The sequence below is a fragment of the Arachis hypogaea genome, chromosome 20 (assembly GCF_003086295.3).
Source record: "Arachis hypogaea cultivar Tifrunner chromosome 20, arahy.Tifrunner.gnm2.J5K5, whole genome shotgun sequence".
Taxonomy (NCBI): domain Eukaryota; kingdom Viridiplantae; phylum Streptophyta; class Magnoliopsida; order Fabales; family Fabaceae; genus Arachis; species Arachis hypogaea.
In genome coordinates this window covers 64,347,799-64,365,580 of record NC_092055.1, presented here as the reverse complement: position 1 = coordinate 64,365,580, position 17,782 = coordinate 64,347,799, and the positions used below count along the sequence as shown (strand labels likewise).

General features: G+C 37.4%; 1 protein-coding gene, 1 long non-coding RNA gene and 1 other non-coding gene across 5 annotated transcripts; 2 read left to right on the top strand and 1 right to left on the bottom strand.

Moving 5' to 3' along the window:
• Positions 1-8,111: 8,111 nt before the first annotated feature.
• On the bottom strand, positions 8,112-11,106 carry LOC140182816 (uncharacterized). The gene is made up of 2 exons (XR_011878960.1): positions 10,929-11,106; positions 8,112-8,399 (listed from the first exon to the last, which is right to left on the bottom strand). It is a non-coding gene; the product is annotated as an uncharacterized lncRNA (long non-coding RNA).
• A 646-nt stretch (positions 11,107-11,752) lies between these two features.
• Positions 11,753-16,931, top strand: LOC112782693 (methylcrotonoyl-CoA carboxylase beta chain, mitochondrial). 3 transcript variants are annotated; one of them, XM_025825196.2, is made up of 9 exons: positions 11,753-12,257; positions 13,145-13,579; positions 13,665-13,755; positions 13,869-14,110; positions 14,393-14,557; positions 15,267-15,341; positions 15,582-15,713; positions 15,909-15,965; positions 16,623-16,931. In XM_025825196.2, the coding sequence occupies exons 1-9, from the start codon at positions 11,949-11,951 to the stop codon at positions 16,824-16,826; spliced, it is 1,710 nt and encodes a 569-aa protein (XP_025680981.1). In that variant the 5' UTR covers positions 11,753-11,948; the 3' UTR covers positions 16,827-16,931. The 3 variants fall into 3 exon arrangements, with proteins under 3 accessions (XP_025680981.1, XP_025680982.1, XP_072086649.1); XM_025825197.3 differs by having other exon boundaries at positions 11,760-12,257; positions 13,152-13,579; XM_072230548.1 differs by having other exon boundaries at positions 11,804-12,257; positions 12,457-13,579.
• Positions 16,932-17,100: 169 nt separating this feature from the next.
• On the top strand, positions 17,101-17,173 carry TRNAR-UCU (transfer RNA arginine (anticodon UCU)). Its single transcript has one exon. It is a non-coding gene; the product is annotated as a tRNA-Arg (tRNA).
• The last annotated feature ends 609 nt before the right edge of the window (positions 17,174-17,782 follow it).

The window sequence follows — 17,782 nt, the reverse complement described above, 5'->3', positions numbered from 1 at the left end:
GCATTCATTCAGAAAACAAAAAGTATTGTCACCACATCAAAATAATTAAACTAGTTTCACGGATGAATTCGAAATCATGTACTTCTTGTTCTTTTGTGATTAAAACATTTTTCTTTTAAGAAAGGTGATGGGTTCATAAGACATTCATAGCTTTAAGGCATAGACACTAAGACACTAATGATCATGTAATAAGACACAAACATAAATAAAACATCAAGCATAGTAAACAAAAACAGAAAAATAAGAACAAGAAAATTAAAGAACGGGTCCACCTTAGTGATGGCGGCTTGTTCTTCCTCTTGAAGATCTTATGGAGTGTTTGAGCTCCTCAATGTCTCTTCCTTGCCTTTGTTGCTCCTCCCTCATGACTCTTTGGTCTTTTCTAATTTCATGAAGGAGGATGGAATGCTCTTGGTGCTCCACCCTTAGTTGTCCCATATTAGAACTTAATTCTCCTAGGGATGTGTTGATCTGCTCCCAATAGTTTTGTGGAGGAAAATGCATCCCTTGAGGCATCTCAGGGATTTCATGATGAGGAATTTCCTCATGCTCTTATCCATGAGTGGGATCTCTTGTTTGCTCCATCTTTTTCTTAGTGATGGGCTTGTCCTCATCAATGAGGATGTCTTCCTCTATGTCAATTCCAGCTGAATTGCAGAGGTGACAAATGAGATGAGGGAAGGCTAACCTTGCCAAAGTAGAGGACTTGTCCGCCACCTTGTAGAGTTCTAGGGATATAACCTCATGAACTTCTACTTCCTCTCCAATCATGATGCTATGGATCATGATAGCCCGGTCTATAGTAACTTCAGACCGGTTGCTAGTGGGAATGATTAAGCGTTGGATGAACTCCAACCATCCCCTAGCCACGGGCTTGAGGTCATGCCTTCTTAGTTGAACCGGCTTCCCTCTTAAATTTCTCTTCCATTGAGCACCCTCTTCACAAATGTCTATGAGGACTTGGTTCAACATTTGATCAAAGTTGACCCTTCTAGTGTAGGGGTGTGCATCTCCTTGCATCATGGGAAAGTTGAATGCCAACCTTATATTTTTTGGACTGAAATCTAAGTATTTCCCCCGAACCATTGTGAGCCAATTCTTAGGGTCCGGGTTCACACTTTGATCATGGTTCTTGGTGATCCATGCATTGGCATAGAACTCTTGAACCATTAAGATCCCGACTTGTTGGATGGAGTTGGTGAGAATTTCCCAACCTCTTCTACGAATCTCATGTCGGATCTTTGGATATTCACCCTTTTTGAGCTTGAAAGGGATCTCGGGGATCACCTTCTTCTTGGCCACAACTTCATAGAAGTGGTCTTGATGCACCCTTGAGATGAATCTCTCCATCTCCCATGACTCAGAGGTGGAAGCTTTTGCCTTCCCTTTCCTCTTTCTAGAGGTTTTTCCGGCCTTTGGTGCCATACATGGTTATGGAAAAACATAAAGCAATGCTTTTACCACACCAAACTTAGAAGGTTTGTTCGTCCTCGAGCAAAAGATAAAAGAAGAGAGTAGAGGAAGAAAAATAGAGGAGATGGAGGGGGGTAGTATTTCGGCCAAGGGGGAGAAGGAGTGTTTATGTTGTATGAAAATGAAGGAGTGAAGATGGGTTTATATAGGAGTAGAGAGAGGGGTAGGGTTCGGCCATGTATGGGTGGGTTTGGGAAGGAAAGTGGTTTGAATTTGAATGGTGAGGTAGGTGGGGTTTTATGATGGATGGATATGGATTGGGGAAGATATTATGGAGAAGAGGGTAGGATTTGATAGGTGAGGGGTATTTGGGGAAGAGGTATTGAGGTGATTGGTGAAGGGTATTTGGGGAAGGGTGTTATGGGAAGGTGTGAAGAAGAGAGAGAGATGAGGTAGGTGGAAATCCTGTGGGGTCCACAGATCCTGAGGTGTCAAGGATTTCTCATCCCTGTACCATATTGGCGTGTAAACGCCCCTTCCTGTGCCAATTCTGGCGTTAAACGCCAGGTTGCTGCCCATTTCTGGTGTTTAACGCTAGCTTTTCTCCCCTTTCTGGCATTTAACGTCAGCTTTGTGCCCTTTTCTGGCGTTAAACGCCCAGAATGGTGCCAGACTAGGTGTTTAACGCCCATTCTGCTACCCTTACTGGCGTTTAAACGCTAGTAAGCTTCTCCTCCAGGGTGTGCTATTTTTAATACTATTTTACATTCTGTTTTTGCTTTTTTAGTTGTTTTTGTGACTTCACATGATCATCAACCTACAGAAAACATAAAATAACAATGGAAAATAAATAGATATAATAAAATTGGATTGCCTCCCAACAAGCGCTTCTTTAATGTCAATAGCTTGACAGTGGGCTCTCATGGAGCCTCACAGATATTCAGAACATGATGATGGCCTCCCAACACTAAACTTAAAGTTTGAATGTGGGGGCTCTATTTGACTTTGCATTGAGAGAAGCTTTTCATGCTTCCTCTCCATGGTTATAGAGGGATATCCTTGAGCTTTAAACACAAGGGAGTCTTCATTCACTTGAAGGACCAATTCTCCTCTGTCAACATCAATCACAACTTTTGCTGTGGCTAGGAAGGGTCTGCCAAGGATGATGGATTCATCCATACACTTCCCAGTGTCTAGGATTATAAAATCAGCAGGGATGTAGTGGCCTTCAACTTTTACCAAGACATCCTCTACAAGTCCATAAGCTTGTTTCCTTGAATTGTCTGCCATCTCTAGTGAGATTCTTGCAGCTTGTACCTCAAGGATCCCTAGCTTCTCCATCACAGAGAGTGGCATGAGGTTTATACTTGACCCTAGGTCACACAGAGCTTTCTCAAAGGTCATGGTGCCTATGGTACAAGGTATTGAGAACTTTCCAGGATCCTGTCTCTTCTGAGGTAATCTCTGCCTAGTCAAGTCATCTAGTTCTTTGGTGAGCAAGGGGGTTCATCCTCCCAAGTCTCATTACCAAATAACTTGGCATTTAGCTTCATGATTACTCCAAGGGTACTTAGTAACTTGCTCTTCAGTAACATCTTTATCCTCTTCAAAGGAAGAATACTCATCAGAGCTCATGAATGGCAGAAGTAAATTCAATAAAATCTCTATGGTCTCAGTGTGAGCCTCAGATTCTCATGGTTCCTCATTAGGGAACTCCTTGGAGGTCAGTGGACGTCCATTGAGGTCTTCCTCAGTGGAAATCACTGCCTTTCCCTCCTCTATGCATTCGGCCATGTGGGACGTTTTTATGGCCTTGGCATCATCAATGGCGCCAACAACTTAGTACGCACAATTGTAATCTCAACTCTTTATCACAACTCCGCACAACTAACCAGCAAGTGCACTGGGTCGTCCAAGTAATAAACCTTACGTGAGTAAGGGTCGATCCCATGGAGATTGTCGGCTTGAAGCAAGCTATGGTCATCTTGTAAATCTCAGTCAGGCAGATTCAAATGGTTATAGAGAATTGATAATTAAAATATAAATAAAATATAAAATAAAGATAGAGATACTTATGTAATTCATTGGTGAAAATTTCAGATAAGCGTATGAAGATGCTATATTCCTTCTGAACCTCTGCTTTCCTATTGTCTTCATCCAATCATTCATACTCCTTTCCATGGCAAGCTATATGTTGGGTTTCACCGTTGTCAATGGCTACCTTCCGTCCTCTCAGTAAAAATGGTCCAAATGCGCTGTCACCGCACGACTAATCATCTGTCGGTTCTCGATCATGTTGGAATAGATCCATTGATCCTTTTGCGTCTGTCACTACGCCCAACACTCGCAAGTTTGAAGCTCGTCACAGTCATCCCTTCCCAGATCCTACTCGGAATACCACAGACAAGGTTTATACTTTCCGGATCTCAGGAATGGCCGCCAATAATTCTAGCCTATACCACGAAGGTTATAATCTTAGATTAGAAACCCAAGAGATATTCATTCAAGCTTGTTTGCATGTAGAACGGAAATGGTTGTCAGGCACGCATTCATAAGTGAGAATGGTGATGAGTGTCACATAATCATCACATTCATCATGTTCTTGAGTGCGAATGGATATCTTGGAGAAGAAATAGACTTGAGTTGAATAGAAAAACAATAGTACTTTGCATTAATTCATGAGGAACAGCAGAGCTCCACACCTTAATCTATGGTGTGTAGAAACTCCACCGTTGAAAATACAAAAGTGATAATGGTGATCATTGGCTTCGGCCCCAGAGAGGGAACCAGAAGAACCAAGATTGATAGTCTGAAAATACAATAGCAAAAGGTCCTATTTATAGAAAACTAGTAGCCTAGGGCTACAGAAATAAGTAATTAATGCAGAAATCCATTTCCGGGCCCAGTTGGTGTGTGCTTGGGCTGAGCATTGAAGCTTTCACATGTAGAGACTTTTCTTGGAGTTAAACGCCAGCTTTTGTGCCAGTTTGGGCGTTTAACTCCAGCTTTTATGCCAGTTCGTGCGTTTTGACGCCAGAATTTCTATGCTGACTTAGAACGCCAGTTTGTGCCATCAAATCTCGGGCAAAGTATGGACTATTATATATTGATGGAAAGCCCAGGATGTCTACTTTCCAACGCAATTGAGAGAGTGCCAATTTGGCTTCTGTAGCTCCAGAAATTCCACTTCGAGTGCAGGAAAGTCAGAATCCAACAACATCTGTAGTCCTTTTTCAGCCTCTGAATCAAATTTTTGCTCAAGTACCTCAATTTCAGCCAGAAAATACCTGAAATCACAGAAAAATATACAAAATCATAGTAAAGTCCAGAAATATGATTTTTGAATAAAAACTAATAAAAACATAATAAAAACTAACTAAAATATACTAAAAACTACCTAAAAACAGTGCCAAAAAGCGTATAAATTATCTGCTCATCAAGTGCTCGGTCATGTAAGGCAACGTAGCGCTCAATGCCTTGTCCCCTTCAATTTTTGTCTCATGTCGAGCCTTGTTTATAGCGCTCAGTTAAAAGAAACAACACAGCGCCCCTTTGCCTTTGAGGGAGGCTCCAATTCGAGCCCTAGTGGATGCATTTTGTGGCCAATTGCCTTGGCCCAAGTAGAGTGGTACTAGCGCTCAGTTAAATCATTTCACGCAGTGCCCTTGCTTTCCTTTTGTAGCACTTCTTCCTTGCTAGTATGTGCCTGGTTCGAACCTTGCTGGCTTCCTTGCTTGTGTAGCGCCTTACTTTTCTTCTTGGATGAAGCACGAAAAAGTTAACAAAGTTAACTTAGCGCTACATATTTGAGCGCTGATGCCTTGTGTTGTACCCTTCCTTTGATGAGTGCTCCGTTCAGAAAATTAACGTAGCACTATGCTTGAGTGCTTTGCTTCCTTGTTTTTTTCTTTTTTTGCTTTTCTTTGTGCCAAGCTCGAAAAAGGTAAATGTTTCAACGTAGCGCTCTTGTCAATAATGAGCGCTCCGTTACATTTATGAACGCTAGGCTTTCATTCATCAATGAAATGCTCTAATGGATAGTAAATATTTCATGCATGCATGCTTTCATTTAATGCCTTGGCAAAGTATTGAAATAATATTACTTGCATGCATTCTTTCATTAACTTACCGAAGCATTAATTCATTGCATGAATTTACTTGGCATTGGCGTTGATTTAAATGATTCATGCATACAAGCCTTATTAATTCCTAATGCCAATTACGTAGATTCATTCTTAATTGGCATTATCAATTTAAATGCATGCATGCTTCCATTATTACTTCATACATGCATAAGGCATTAATGCATGATAGTAAGGCCAAGGCTCCATGGTCATGGGCTACGCTTTTAAAAGCATGGCCTAAGATTCCAAAATGTGCTCAAACTTCAAAGTGTACTCCAAAATTCCTCTTTTTTTTTTTTTAGCTTATTTTTTGCTATTTTGCTTCTTTTTCCACTTATTTCCTACAAAATTTATAAAACCAAAAGATCAAGGAAATATACCATCTAAGCACAAAAGCTTTCAATATCTAAGCACAAATCATCAATTTCTTGTATGAAAAAGCATAGAAAAACATGACATGATGACATGTCATCAAGGTTTATCGACTTTTGCTCTTTTCTTTTGCTGTGAGAGACCGGGCTAAATAGTGGTTAGATAATCAGTGCAAGGAGAGCATAGCCACATGGGAGGATCCGGTCACTAAGTTTTTAAACAAGTTCTTCCCACTTCAGAGGTTAACTAAGCTTAGAACTGATTTAGACCTTCAGACAGCATGAAGGAAAGTCCCTCTATGAAGCTCGGGAGAGGTATAAGGAGATGTTTAGAAAGTTCCCTCTGAATATGTTTGTAGACTGGGTCCATCTTCACATATTTTATGATGGGATCACCCCTGCCTCACGGGTTTTATTGGATAACTCGGTTGGAGGATCTTTGTATATGAAGAAGACTACTGATGAGGCACTAGTTGATTGAGATGGTGGCCAACAATCAATACTTCTACTCTTCTGAAAGATCAATGAGGAAAGGAGTTATGGAATTAGATGCTTTGGACACTCTCTTGGCTCAGAATAAAGTCTTGTCCCAGCAATCAAATGCAATTACTCAATACATAGGAGGAATGCAAGTGTCAGCAGTGAGTTCTCAAGAAAATTCCTATAGTGTGAGTAATGGATTATCTCAAGGTGAAGGCATGGAGTATGGATATTCTTCCACTGAGCAAGTATATTTCATAAATAAATCTCAAAATGATCCATTTTCTAAAACCTATAACTCCAGATGGAGAAACCACCCAAATTTTAGGTGGAGAAACCAAAATTCGATACCCAACAATTTTAACCATAACCATCAACAAAATCACTTCACTTCCTAACATAATACCTTCAACCCCCATCAATAAAACAACCACCCTCAAAGCAATTTTCACCAACAACAACAACCATCCCTCACCCAACCATCTCAAGACTCCCAAAGGCTTACTAATCTTAAATTTGCAGTAGAAAAATTCTCCCAGACCTCACACTCCACTCAATAAGACAGTCAGAGGCTTTCTAATCTTGAAATACCCTGGGAAAAGCTTATACAAAACACTACCTTTTTCATAAAAAACCAAGAAGTTTCAATGAGAAATTTGGAGATACAAATGGGCCAACTTGCTTAACGAATGGAGAAATACACGAATGGTCTCAACAATGGAACTTTCGAGTCAGATTGGTTCTATTGCTTCTTGATTTTTTCTGTTCAGCCTATTAATTTTTTTGTTGTTGATTATTGTTCTATATCTTTAGTTCTTGATTGATGATTATTAATTGATTATTTTTTTGTTGATTATTGTTTAGACCTGTTGATTATTAATTGATTATTTTCTATTTTTGCTATTTACTATGATTCTATGTTTATGATTTTATTTTTTTATTATGTTTTTATAATTCTGTGAATTGTGTTCTATATCTCTAGCGTATGTTGGATTTTAACTTAAATCAATATAAATTAGTTTTATTATTTGGTATTAATTGTTTGTGTTATAACTCAGTTTTTTATTTCAAGTTCTTTATTTGCTGAACAATGTTTTGTTGTCTTGTCAGAGAACATTAAGATGTGGCTGCTTTGCTGAAAAAATTAATCAAAACAACTTTTTTCTTTTTGTTCTGTTGAACTTCTCATGCTTTTTAATTGTTGTATTATAATTTCTTTTATTATTGAACTTCTCATGCTTCTCATGCTTTGCTAGCACATAATGTTTTTTTTTTTAATTGAGAAATAAAAAAAATTGAACCAAACCAATTTTAGTTGGTTTGGTTTGATTCAATTGGTCTCGGTAAAAAAATCAAACTAAACTGAACCGTAGAATTAATATAACATTAGATCATATGATATTTTTTTAAATAACCAAATCAAACCGCACCACCACGAATACCCCCAAAACATGTATATTTCGTTAGATGATATTGATGATGATTTTCATCAAAGTGGATGGTAGTAGTGGTGGTGGTGGTAGTGTAACACCCCAATTACTCTAAGCCTTATCTCTAGCCGTAAGGCAAAGGTTAATCAAAGGTTACGACAATTCTAAGGCTTATACATATTTATATAGAAGAAAATAATATATTCTAGAAGCCTGATGAAGGATTAAACTCAAAAACAGGATTTCAAAAGCACGAAACGTTCACACGAAACTAACGCATAAGATACAAGGTATAGATGCAAAATAATGGAATATATAGATATAATAGTATAATAATCATAGGGGACTAGTCGCAGCTTGCAGAGTTTAAGCCGACTAGTATATACAGACATACAGAATTTTGGAGTTAAAAACAGCTTATACAACTATTCTCTCAAATAAGCCTCTAAGGCCATAAAGATAAATATACAAAAGATATCAGAGTAACTATAACAAAGAAAAACAGAAATAAACCAAGGAGGAACCATACTCCGCTCTGTCACCATATCCGCAATCTCACCGAGGTGGACTACGACCTACATCTAAAAAACAACAACAAAGTATGGAATGAGAACTGGAGGTTCTCAGTATGGTAACAGTGACCAATATGTAAGATGTAAGGCTCCGGGACACCGAAGGCATTCTTAAATCTTCACACCAAATCGATATTCAAACATAACATAAATAAATAAATAAAGAACTTAAACCATAAACCGGGTTATCTAAACTTAGGGGAAGTCTAACTAATACTAATCACACCGCTGTATCCCACAGCCCTCGCCAACCTACCCTCCGTGCGATCTCATCGCCACCGCCTACCTACGTCCTCAGCACCAGACAAACACAGATAATGCAAGCAAGTAAAACACAGATAATATTCATATATATCAAGTAATTCAGGAAGTAAATAGGCATATTATACAATTAGGCAAACTCAAGTAATCAAAGCAAACAAGCACATAAGAAATGCATATGATGAATGTCTATCCTATTGGCTCGTGATATCACTTGTCGGTCCATAAATGCCAACCCGACATATCCTTTCGGATGTAGCTTTTCTGCCACGCCTACGGATATAGTGCCGGGCACACTCTAATGACCCACAGATATAGTGTCGGGCACACTCTATTCACCCACGGATATAGTGTCGGGCACACTCGCATGCGTAACCCAAGGATATAGTGCCTGTCACACTCTTGCAGCAGAAAAGGTCATTAATCATAATTGATTCTTAGGGATATAGTACCCTGCACACTATCATGCTTAACCCAAGGATATAGTGACTGGCACACTTTCCACATTCAACAAGATCCTCATTCCTCTTTAAGTTCTCATCGTACTTAACTCAAGGATATAGTGACTGGCACACTTCCCTTCAATATCCATCAAGCTCATAATAACCATCATCAATTCTTAATCCATTCCGAACTCATTAGTTCCTCATTTTCTCAATTCCAGTACCATTCTTCTTTCTCACTCTACTAAACCCATCCTTAGTACACTAGAAATCTACACCTCCATTTGCTAACTTTTCAAAATGACATCAACTAGATCTCTAAAGTTCTTTCCCAAGTTCCCATACCCAAAATAAGCCAGAGAGTCTTAAAATGGTGTCACAGAAGCTTGCAATCTTATTGGGAAGGTGAAATAGTTGAAAGTAAAGTTTAAGTTTGAGAAACAGGGCGTGTGCGTATGTATAGAGGTGTGCGTATGCACAGGGGTGTGCGTACGCACAGGTGTCAAAATTCATACTGTCTGTTCACTCGCACATCCTGTGCTAGCGCCCCCAACAGACGATCCTTCCCAACTTGTGCGTGCGCACAAGGCTGTGCGTACGCACAGGTTGTAAAACTTCATTAGTGTGTGCGTGCGCACATACCAGAAATCACAAAATTTTGCAACTCTCCAGAAATTTAGATTTTGACACCAAACTTTGAATGATCATAACTTCCTCTACAAAAATCCATTTTCCTCAACCTTTATATCGTTTTAAAGCCCTTGAAATCATCTTCAATTTAAAACCAATTTCAATCGATTTCGAAAACTGAGGCCCAAGTTATGATCCATTGAAGTTCACTAAAAATCAAGTTTTACACAAAATCTCAAAACCTCAATTTTTAACCAAAACTCAATCCAAAACTAATTCAATCACATTTCATCCATACCAAAATAACCCAAAATTCATACTAACACTTCTTCAACCCTTTTCTCAATCTCACAAACCTCTAAACCATTCAACAACTCTAAATCCAACCAAACTCACATATCTCAATTTCCATGGACCTCATTAACCTCAATATTACCACTCACCATTCCCATCAATCATCAACACTCAGACTCATTATTCACAATTCTCACCAATCCATTCAATTCATCAAATCTCTTCACTCATTTACTTTCAACATGAACCACAATAACCAACAATAAAAAAAATCATCATCAACATCCATCTTTGAACCTCAACACCTGTCAACATAACTCATCAATAATCATCATCTAACAATATATATATATATATATATATATATATATATATATATATATATATATATATATATATATATATATATATATATATATATATATATATCATCATCATCATCATCATCATCATCATCATCATCATCATCGTCATCATGATCACATTCAAACTCATTCAACCTACATCCAAACCATCATCCAGTATCCAGAAACATTACATATTACATAAAGGAAACCGAAATCATACTTTGACCGATTCCCAATATGCTCAAACACCAAACTTGATTCCAATCAAGCTTCCACCAAGCTCCAAACCATCAAAGCCAAACCAAAAGCCACCACCAACTCCAAAAACAAGCTTCATACATACAACATAACCATACATCAACAACTAAAGCTCATACTATACCAAACCACAAGGATAAAGAGGTTCTTTACCTTATCCAATGAGATTAGGGGTAAAATCCATCAATTACCCGCTACTAGAGATCACATAAACAAGCAAAACCACAAAAATCTACTCAAAACCATAACCTCAAAAATGCAAGAATCTAGAGCACGAAACTGGGACTTGAGCTTTGAGTTCTTACCAAGTTTGCTTAGATATAAATGTAGAGCTCGACGAGAGCTTCGCGTGGCCGCAAACGGCTCGTCAATCAGAGCTTCGTAGCTCAAGTTATGGCTCCCGAAAGGTGGAGGTGAATAGTACTCTCCTTCTTCCTCTCTTCTCACCGCCCCTCTCTCTTTCATTTCTGAAAAATGAGGCCAAATGCCTCTTAGTTAGGACATTTATATGTTGGATTTGGGCCCACTTGGACCCGGTCCAATTTGGTCCATTTGGCCTATTTTGGGTCAAAACCTTTAAGATTAGTGTCTGGTTTTCAATTCTAAATTATTTTTGTCTTTTCAAAACAATAAATCAATTTTTCAAAATCTTATTTTTCTCAAAACACAGTACCGGACAGGCTTGAATCGGTTCGACCATTTCGGTTGCCGGTTCTCGATCTTTCGCAGAAAATACATTTTTCTGACTTATAAATAGTAGTACATTTTATATTGCATCACTTGATTTTTTTTGGTCCAAATAGTACAAAAAAACCGCAATTATCTTAACTAAGCAAATCTACAGCAAGTTTTGGCAAATTTTAATGATTGATGATAAATTTTGATATTGATATTTTATATTTAGTTGTTTTTCTTTTGTTATTTGACTTTTAAATTTATATTTGAATGAAATTATAATATTGTAAATTTGTAATTGATATAATATTTTAAATTTAAATAATATTTTTTAAGTTTATGTTAAATTATAGTTATTTTTTAGTATATTTATTTTTATTTTATTTATCATTTAGTATAAAATATTTTTTTAGATGAACCACATTTAAATTAGTTGAACCAATAATGACGGCTCGATTTTTAGAAACTTGATTTAATCATGTTTTTTTAAAGAGACAGAAAAGATGGACGTGGCGAGATTATCCAACTATTATTATATCGAACGGGATACGATCCCCCTCAAAATTGAAAATACTGAAGAAACTGTAAAGAAATAAAAAAAAAAAAAAAAAAGAAAGAACACACAACAACAGCACAAGAAGAAGAAGAAGATGATGATGATGATTGGTTCAGTTGGAAGAAGAAAAGCAAGTTGGATTTGCTCCAACTTGTTCGGAACAAGAAGGGCCTTCAGCTTCGGCGTTCTTCCCGATGCCGTTGATCGCAACTCCGATGTCTTCGCCGCTAACTCAACCGCCATGCAAGACTTGATCTCCGAGCTCCAATCTCACGTCCAAAGGGTAGTTGCCGGTGGAGGACCAGAAGCTGTGAAGAGGAACAGGAGCAGGAACAAGCTTCTCCCCAGAGAGAGAATCGATCGCGTCCTTGATCCTGGTTCTTCATTCCTTGAGCTCTCACAGGTTGGTTTTACTGCATTTGCTTCGTTTCTTCATTTGGGTTTATGTAAAGTTTCTTACTTAGATTGCATATGCCCTGATTCTGAGGGTCAAATTTTGTAGGAAGAAAACAGTCCCTTTATTTATATAGCATGTGTCAATTTTGATTTTTTTTTCTTATGGTATTTCTCAACCCGGCTTACCAACTACTAATCCGTCGCAGATCTGAATTGTAATTGGGAGTTTTGACTCTGGCCAATGGGTTGTCGCATGCACAAAGGGGTATCTGAACCCGTGACACTTGTTTAAATGGATTAGTGAGCTAATCACTATATTAACCTAACTTGGTTAGTTTTGAAGATATGGGCACAATAGCCTTTATGTATTTGTGTTTGGTAACTCTTGGCACTCGACGCCTTCAACTAACTTTTGGATTTGAGTTAGGCACTTAGGCACTCAATTCTGTTATGGTATTGGAATCCATCATTGTCTTTGTTACTTGGGTATGAGGTAGGTGTATTAGAAGTCACAAATTGCTTATGAACTTGTTTTTGGGGTTGAGTTAGCCTCGTTCAAATGAACATAAACATGAAAATGATAAAATCTAGTTTGTTGCCTTAGGGAATGTCTGGGTTTTGAATGGAGAGCAAGGGAGGGATGAAAAGGAAGGGCTTGAAGAGTAAACTTAAGTTCATTTTACTCTTAAGACCCCTCTGATGTATCCCCTGCCTTCTGAGATTCCAACTCGCAAACACACCCATAGTAGTTTGCTTCTGCATAACTTGGGGAAGTAAAACAGTTTCAGTTAAATTGTTAAGGCTTGAAAATGAGAAATGAGTTGTGTTTGATTTGATTTGAAACTGCCTCGTGATGAATATTCCTAGGGATCTTATGGATTTTAAGTGATAAAGCTTGCAGGACATGACTTGTATGGAGAACCCTTGCCTTCTGCTGGGATTGTTACTGGGATAGGTCCGGTTCATGGGCGACTTTGTATGTTTGTGGCCAATGACCCAACTGTTAAGGGAGGGACCTATTATCCTATCACTGTCAAGAAACATCTCAGGGCGCAGGAGATTGCTGCACAATGCAAATTGCCCTGCATATACCTTGTTGATAGTGGAGGAGCTTTCCTTCCGAAGCAGGCTGATGTCTTTCCGGACAAAGAAAACTTCGGTAGAATATTTTATAATCAAGCTGTTATGTCTTCAGAAGGCATTCCGCAAATTGCACTGGTCTTAGGCTCTTGCACTGCTGGTGGTGCCTATATACCTGCCATGGCCGATGAAAGTGTGATGGTCAAGGGCAATGGCACCATCTTTTTAGCAGGGCCTCCTCTTGTAAAGGTCAGTTCTAGGCACTCTAATGTTCTAAAATTCTTGTGTGATAACTACTGCTATTACTTTTCTTAAAAACTAAATGACTTTATAGGCTGCAACTGGAGAGGAAGTCTCTGCCGAGGATTTGGGTGGTGCTGCCATGCACTGCAAGACATCAGGTGTTTCAGACTATTTTGCTCAAGGTATTTACTATGTTGACTTTCTCTCCCATGCATTTAACTGTATGAAAAAGAAGATATTAACTAAAATTAGCTTAGTTATTATTGGTGACATTTTGTCTGTTTAATTCTAATAGATGAACTGCATGGACTTGCTCTTGGGAGGAATATTATAAAGAATCTGCATATGGCTGGTAAAGATGTTTTGCAAAATGGATTGAAAAACATAAACTATGAATATAAAGAGCCGTTATATGATGCCAATGAACTTCGTTCTATTGCTCCCACTGATCTTAAGCAACAGTTTGATATCCGATCGGTTATTGCTCACATTGTTGATGGAAGTGAATTTGATGAATTCAAGAAATTGTATGGCAGTGTGAGGGCATATTCACTTGACTTGCTTGATGTTTGATCATTAGCATTATCGGTCATGCAGTAGGATCCTTTCTCTTTCTTCAGTTACAGTACTCTAGATGAGTTGTGAAACATTTATTGGTTGTTTGCTTGCACAATAAATGTTTGGAGCCACTAAGTATAAGCAGCAACGAATAGATGTTTGATAACTTATGAAGGTACTGGTTATGTAGATGAAAACTTGGATAATATAGTAACTCCCTTGTTTGTATAATACACACATCCTTATTCAAAATCTGTGCAGACTCTTGTAACAGGTTTTGCTCGGATTTTTAGACAACCTGTTGGAATTATTGGAAACAATGGGATTTTATTCAATGAATCTGCTCTGAAAGGGGCCCATTTCATTGAAATATGCACTCAACGTAATATTCCCTTGGTCTTCCTTCAAAACATTACTGGATTCATGGTATGCATTTGGGTTTCTTCAATGACACTGATTTTGATACTATGTTGTTAACTTTTGAGTGGATAGTACCCCTTGCAAAACTTCGCTCGACTTATGCTGTGAATTATCTCATTATTTACTAGTGTTTATTAATTGAGAGAACAGCAATAATTTATATTCTACATTTTTCATGAATAAATCTGTTCCATGATCAATTTGTGATTAGGCATTCAAGTTAGGCTGGTTTAAGAATTATCAGTTGCAAATCAATAGAAGAGTAATCAAGTGTAGGCTGGGGTTAGATAAGTAACACTGTAATGACAGTAAGATTAAAGTCAATGCTCATAAGAGAGCTTAAGTATTGATTCTTCATCTTATCTTTTGTCTGTGATGTTGCATATTCCTTTCTGATAGTAAACCATCTATTTCTTAAACAACTTTCTGCATGGATATCGTGCATATTGAATTTTGGAACTATTCTTTAGTCAACAGTTTATGCTTTAACTATTCCTCAATTTGCAAATACTTCATGTCATCTATCTTTATGTCTTCATCACATAGTCATGCTTTCTTGGAAATGCTTGAGTAAATGAAAGACAATGTTTACTATTAGTTCGATTCCTTTTTTAACTAGTTAAGAATACAAACCTAAATTTCCAGAATTATGATGTCGCAACCCACTTCAAAGTAAAAATGAAGAATGAAATTTTGATACTTGCATACTTGGTAGGTTGGGTCAAGATCCGAGGCAGGTGGCATAGCAAAGTCCGGTGCAAAAATGGTGATGGCTGTTTCTTGTGCAAAGGTATGTGGTTTTGAGGTTCTTCCTACTTATAACATATTCTGCACTTGTTAGCTATCTAATCAAAAGTTTTCAAAGCCAGCCAAAAATTAAGAGCCTTGGAATGTGCTTCTGTTGCGTCAATGTTAACTCTGCTAATGAAAAGATGGTTCTGATCATTTTCATAAAAGTAGATCTGAAAGCATGAAAGGGACCTTTCAATTGTAAATTTCCATTTTTCTTGTTTTCAATCAATGGCTGCAGGTACCTAAAATAACTATAATCATTGGTGGAAGCTTTGGTGCTGGGAATTATGCAATGTGTGGCCGTGCCTATAATCCCAATTTCATGTTCCTTTGGCCAAATGCCAGGATATCTGTGATGGGTGGTGCTCAGGTAGTACATGTTATTTATTAGTTGTGATTCTTTATAGAAATTTTCTGCAGCAAATGATCCATAACATGACTCTGCTGAGATTCTAATTAGCATGTTTTATATCTCATCAATTGATCTATAAGATTTGATTATCAATTGATATTCATCTATTTTGTGGGGTCTTACATATATCCCTGGGAAATCTGTGATTATCAGGCTGCTGGTGTGCTGGCGCAAATAGAGAAAGCCAATAAGAAAAAACAAGGAATTCAGGTAAAATATAATTGCGCAATAGATGATTAATTTTAATGTAGTTAAATGAAATTACATTCACCTCCTATGATACTTGGTGAAATTCACATAGCCTCCTCTGTATTTCTAAAAAGTTTAATTATTCTGATAGTCCTTATAGTTTCGTTAAATTTTATTTAGGTCCTTACAGTTTAAAAGTTTGTAATTGAATCATTATATTAGATAAAAATTTGTAATTAGATCCTTATTAGTTATTATCTTTCACAAAAAAAAAAAAAAAAAAAGAAAAGAAAATACAGTAACCTAAATATATTTACTTTTAGAATATTCTATAAGTCATCCTACGCAAACATAAAAATGAATATTTTCTAAAAGAAGTGTATTTTTTGACAAAATATAGTTAAAAAGGAACCAATTGAAAGTTTTAATCTAGTATAGATACTCAATTACAAACTTTTAAACTATAAGGATCCAATTAAAAATTTGATGAAATTATAAAGTCCAATAGTGAAATTATAAAGCCCAATAGAGTAATTAAATCTTTCTAAAAACACACATTGACCACTTAGAGAGGGGATGCTATGAATTCCACAAGGGGAAGCTAGTGTAGTCTGCCACTGCCCTCTTTTTTATGTCTTCGCTTTCTTTGAATGATTCACATAAAACTTGTAATGGCAGTGGAACAAGGAAGAGGAGGAAAAGTTTAAAGCAAAGGTTGTGGAGGCTTATGAGAGAGAAGGGTGTCCTTATTACTCAACAGCTAGGCTTTGGGATGATGGAATCATTGATCCAGCTGATACAAGGAAAGTAATTGGTCTATGCATCTCAGCGTCACTCAACCGTGCCACTCAAGATACCAAATATGGTGTATTTAGAATGTGATTATTCGAAAAATATAAGTTGCTGCAGGTGCAGCCTTGACAATGATGTATCACTCTTCTACAACAATAAATTTAAGTGGAAATGAAAAGTAAATTTCTTTTCTCAGTGTGAGCCATTTATCATGTAACTATATATAATGGAAAACTGTTCATGCACGTCGCGTTGGATTTACGCCAACATATTAATGTGCAAAACACGATGGACTCGGTATAATAAATAGCTCAGAAATTATGGATTTTAAATACGTTTAGTATGAATTTGACATCATCAAACGGCGCTCGTGGCCTAATGGATAAGGCGCCTGACTTCTAATCAGGCGATTGTGGGTTCGAGTCCCACCGGGCGTGCTTCTCTTTGCTATTTTGTTTTTGAATTTATTCATTTTCTTTTTAATTTATTAAAATTTTCTAACACCAAAAAAATGGCTAATAAGGAATTTAAGATATTCAAGTTTTTGGCAAGAAGAAAACAGAAAAACATAATGAAAAGGATAATTATATTTTTGTCAAATATTGACATTTAGGGTGTTTTGCAGCTTTGTAGGTGAGCTCAACATGCAGAGGGCGTGTTAGTACAGCACCATCAGAATGAACCATAATTCGTCGCAGACCTGGAAGCTTCCCGGCAACACCCGGGGGGGGGGGGAGGGGAAGGCTGAGTAGAAGTTTTTGCAGAAATTTTCGCACGTTTTCGAAAAATTGTAGAATTCTTTGCAACACGAGAAGGGCGTGTTGGAGTTATGTTTGCATGCAGGGGGCACCTCCTTTTTCCAAAAAAAAAAGCAACACAGAGTTAAAGCTCTTTAAATTGAGCTCAATCCTCCCTCACGAAGCTAAAATTTGGAAAAGAGAGGGATTTGATTTGTTCAGAGAGAAAGTTGGGGAGGAAGTCTCTGAGAAGGAAGAAGAGAGATAGTAATATGTTGAAATAAAAGAGTAATTTCATACATAAAAAAA

Excerpts from the sequence above, each read along its gene's own strand:
- LOC112782693 (XM_025825196.2), top strand. The coding sequence starts at position 11,949 with ATGATGATGATGATTGGTTCAGTTGGAAGAAGAAAAGCAAGTTGGATT. Across the intron at positions 14,111-14,392 it reads TCAAGAAATTGTATGGCAGT|ACTCTTGTAACAGGTTTTGC; the intron begins GTGAGGGCATAT and ends AAATCTGTGCAG. Across the intron at positions 14,558-15,266 it reads AAAACATTACTGGATTCATG|GTTGGGTCAAGATCCGAGGC; the intron begins GTATGCATTTGG and ends CATACTTGGTAG.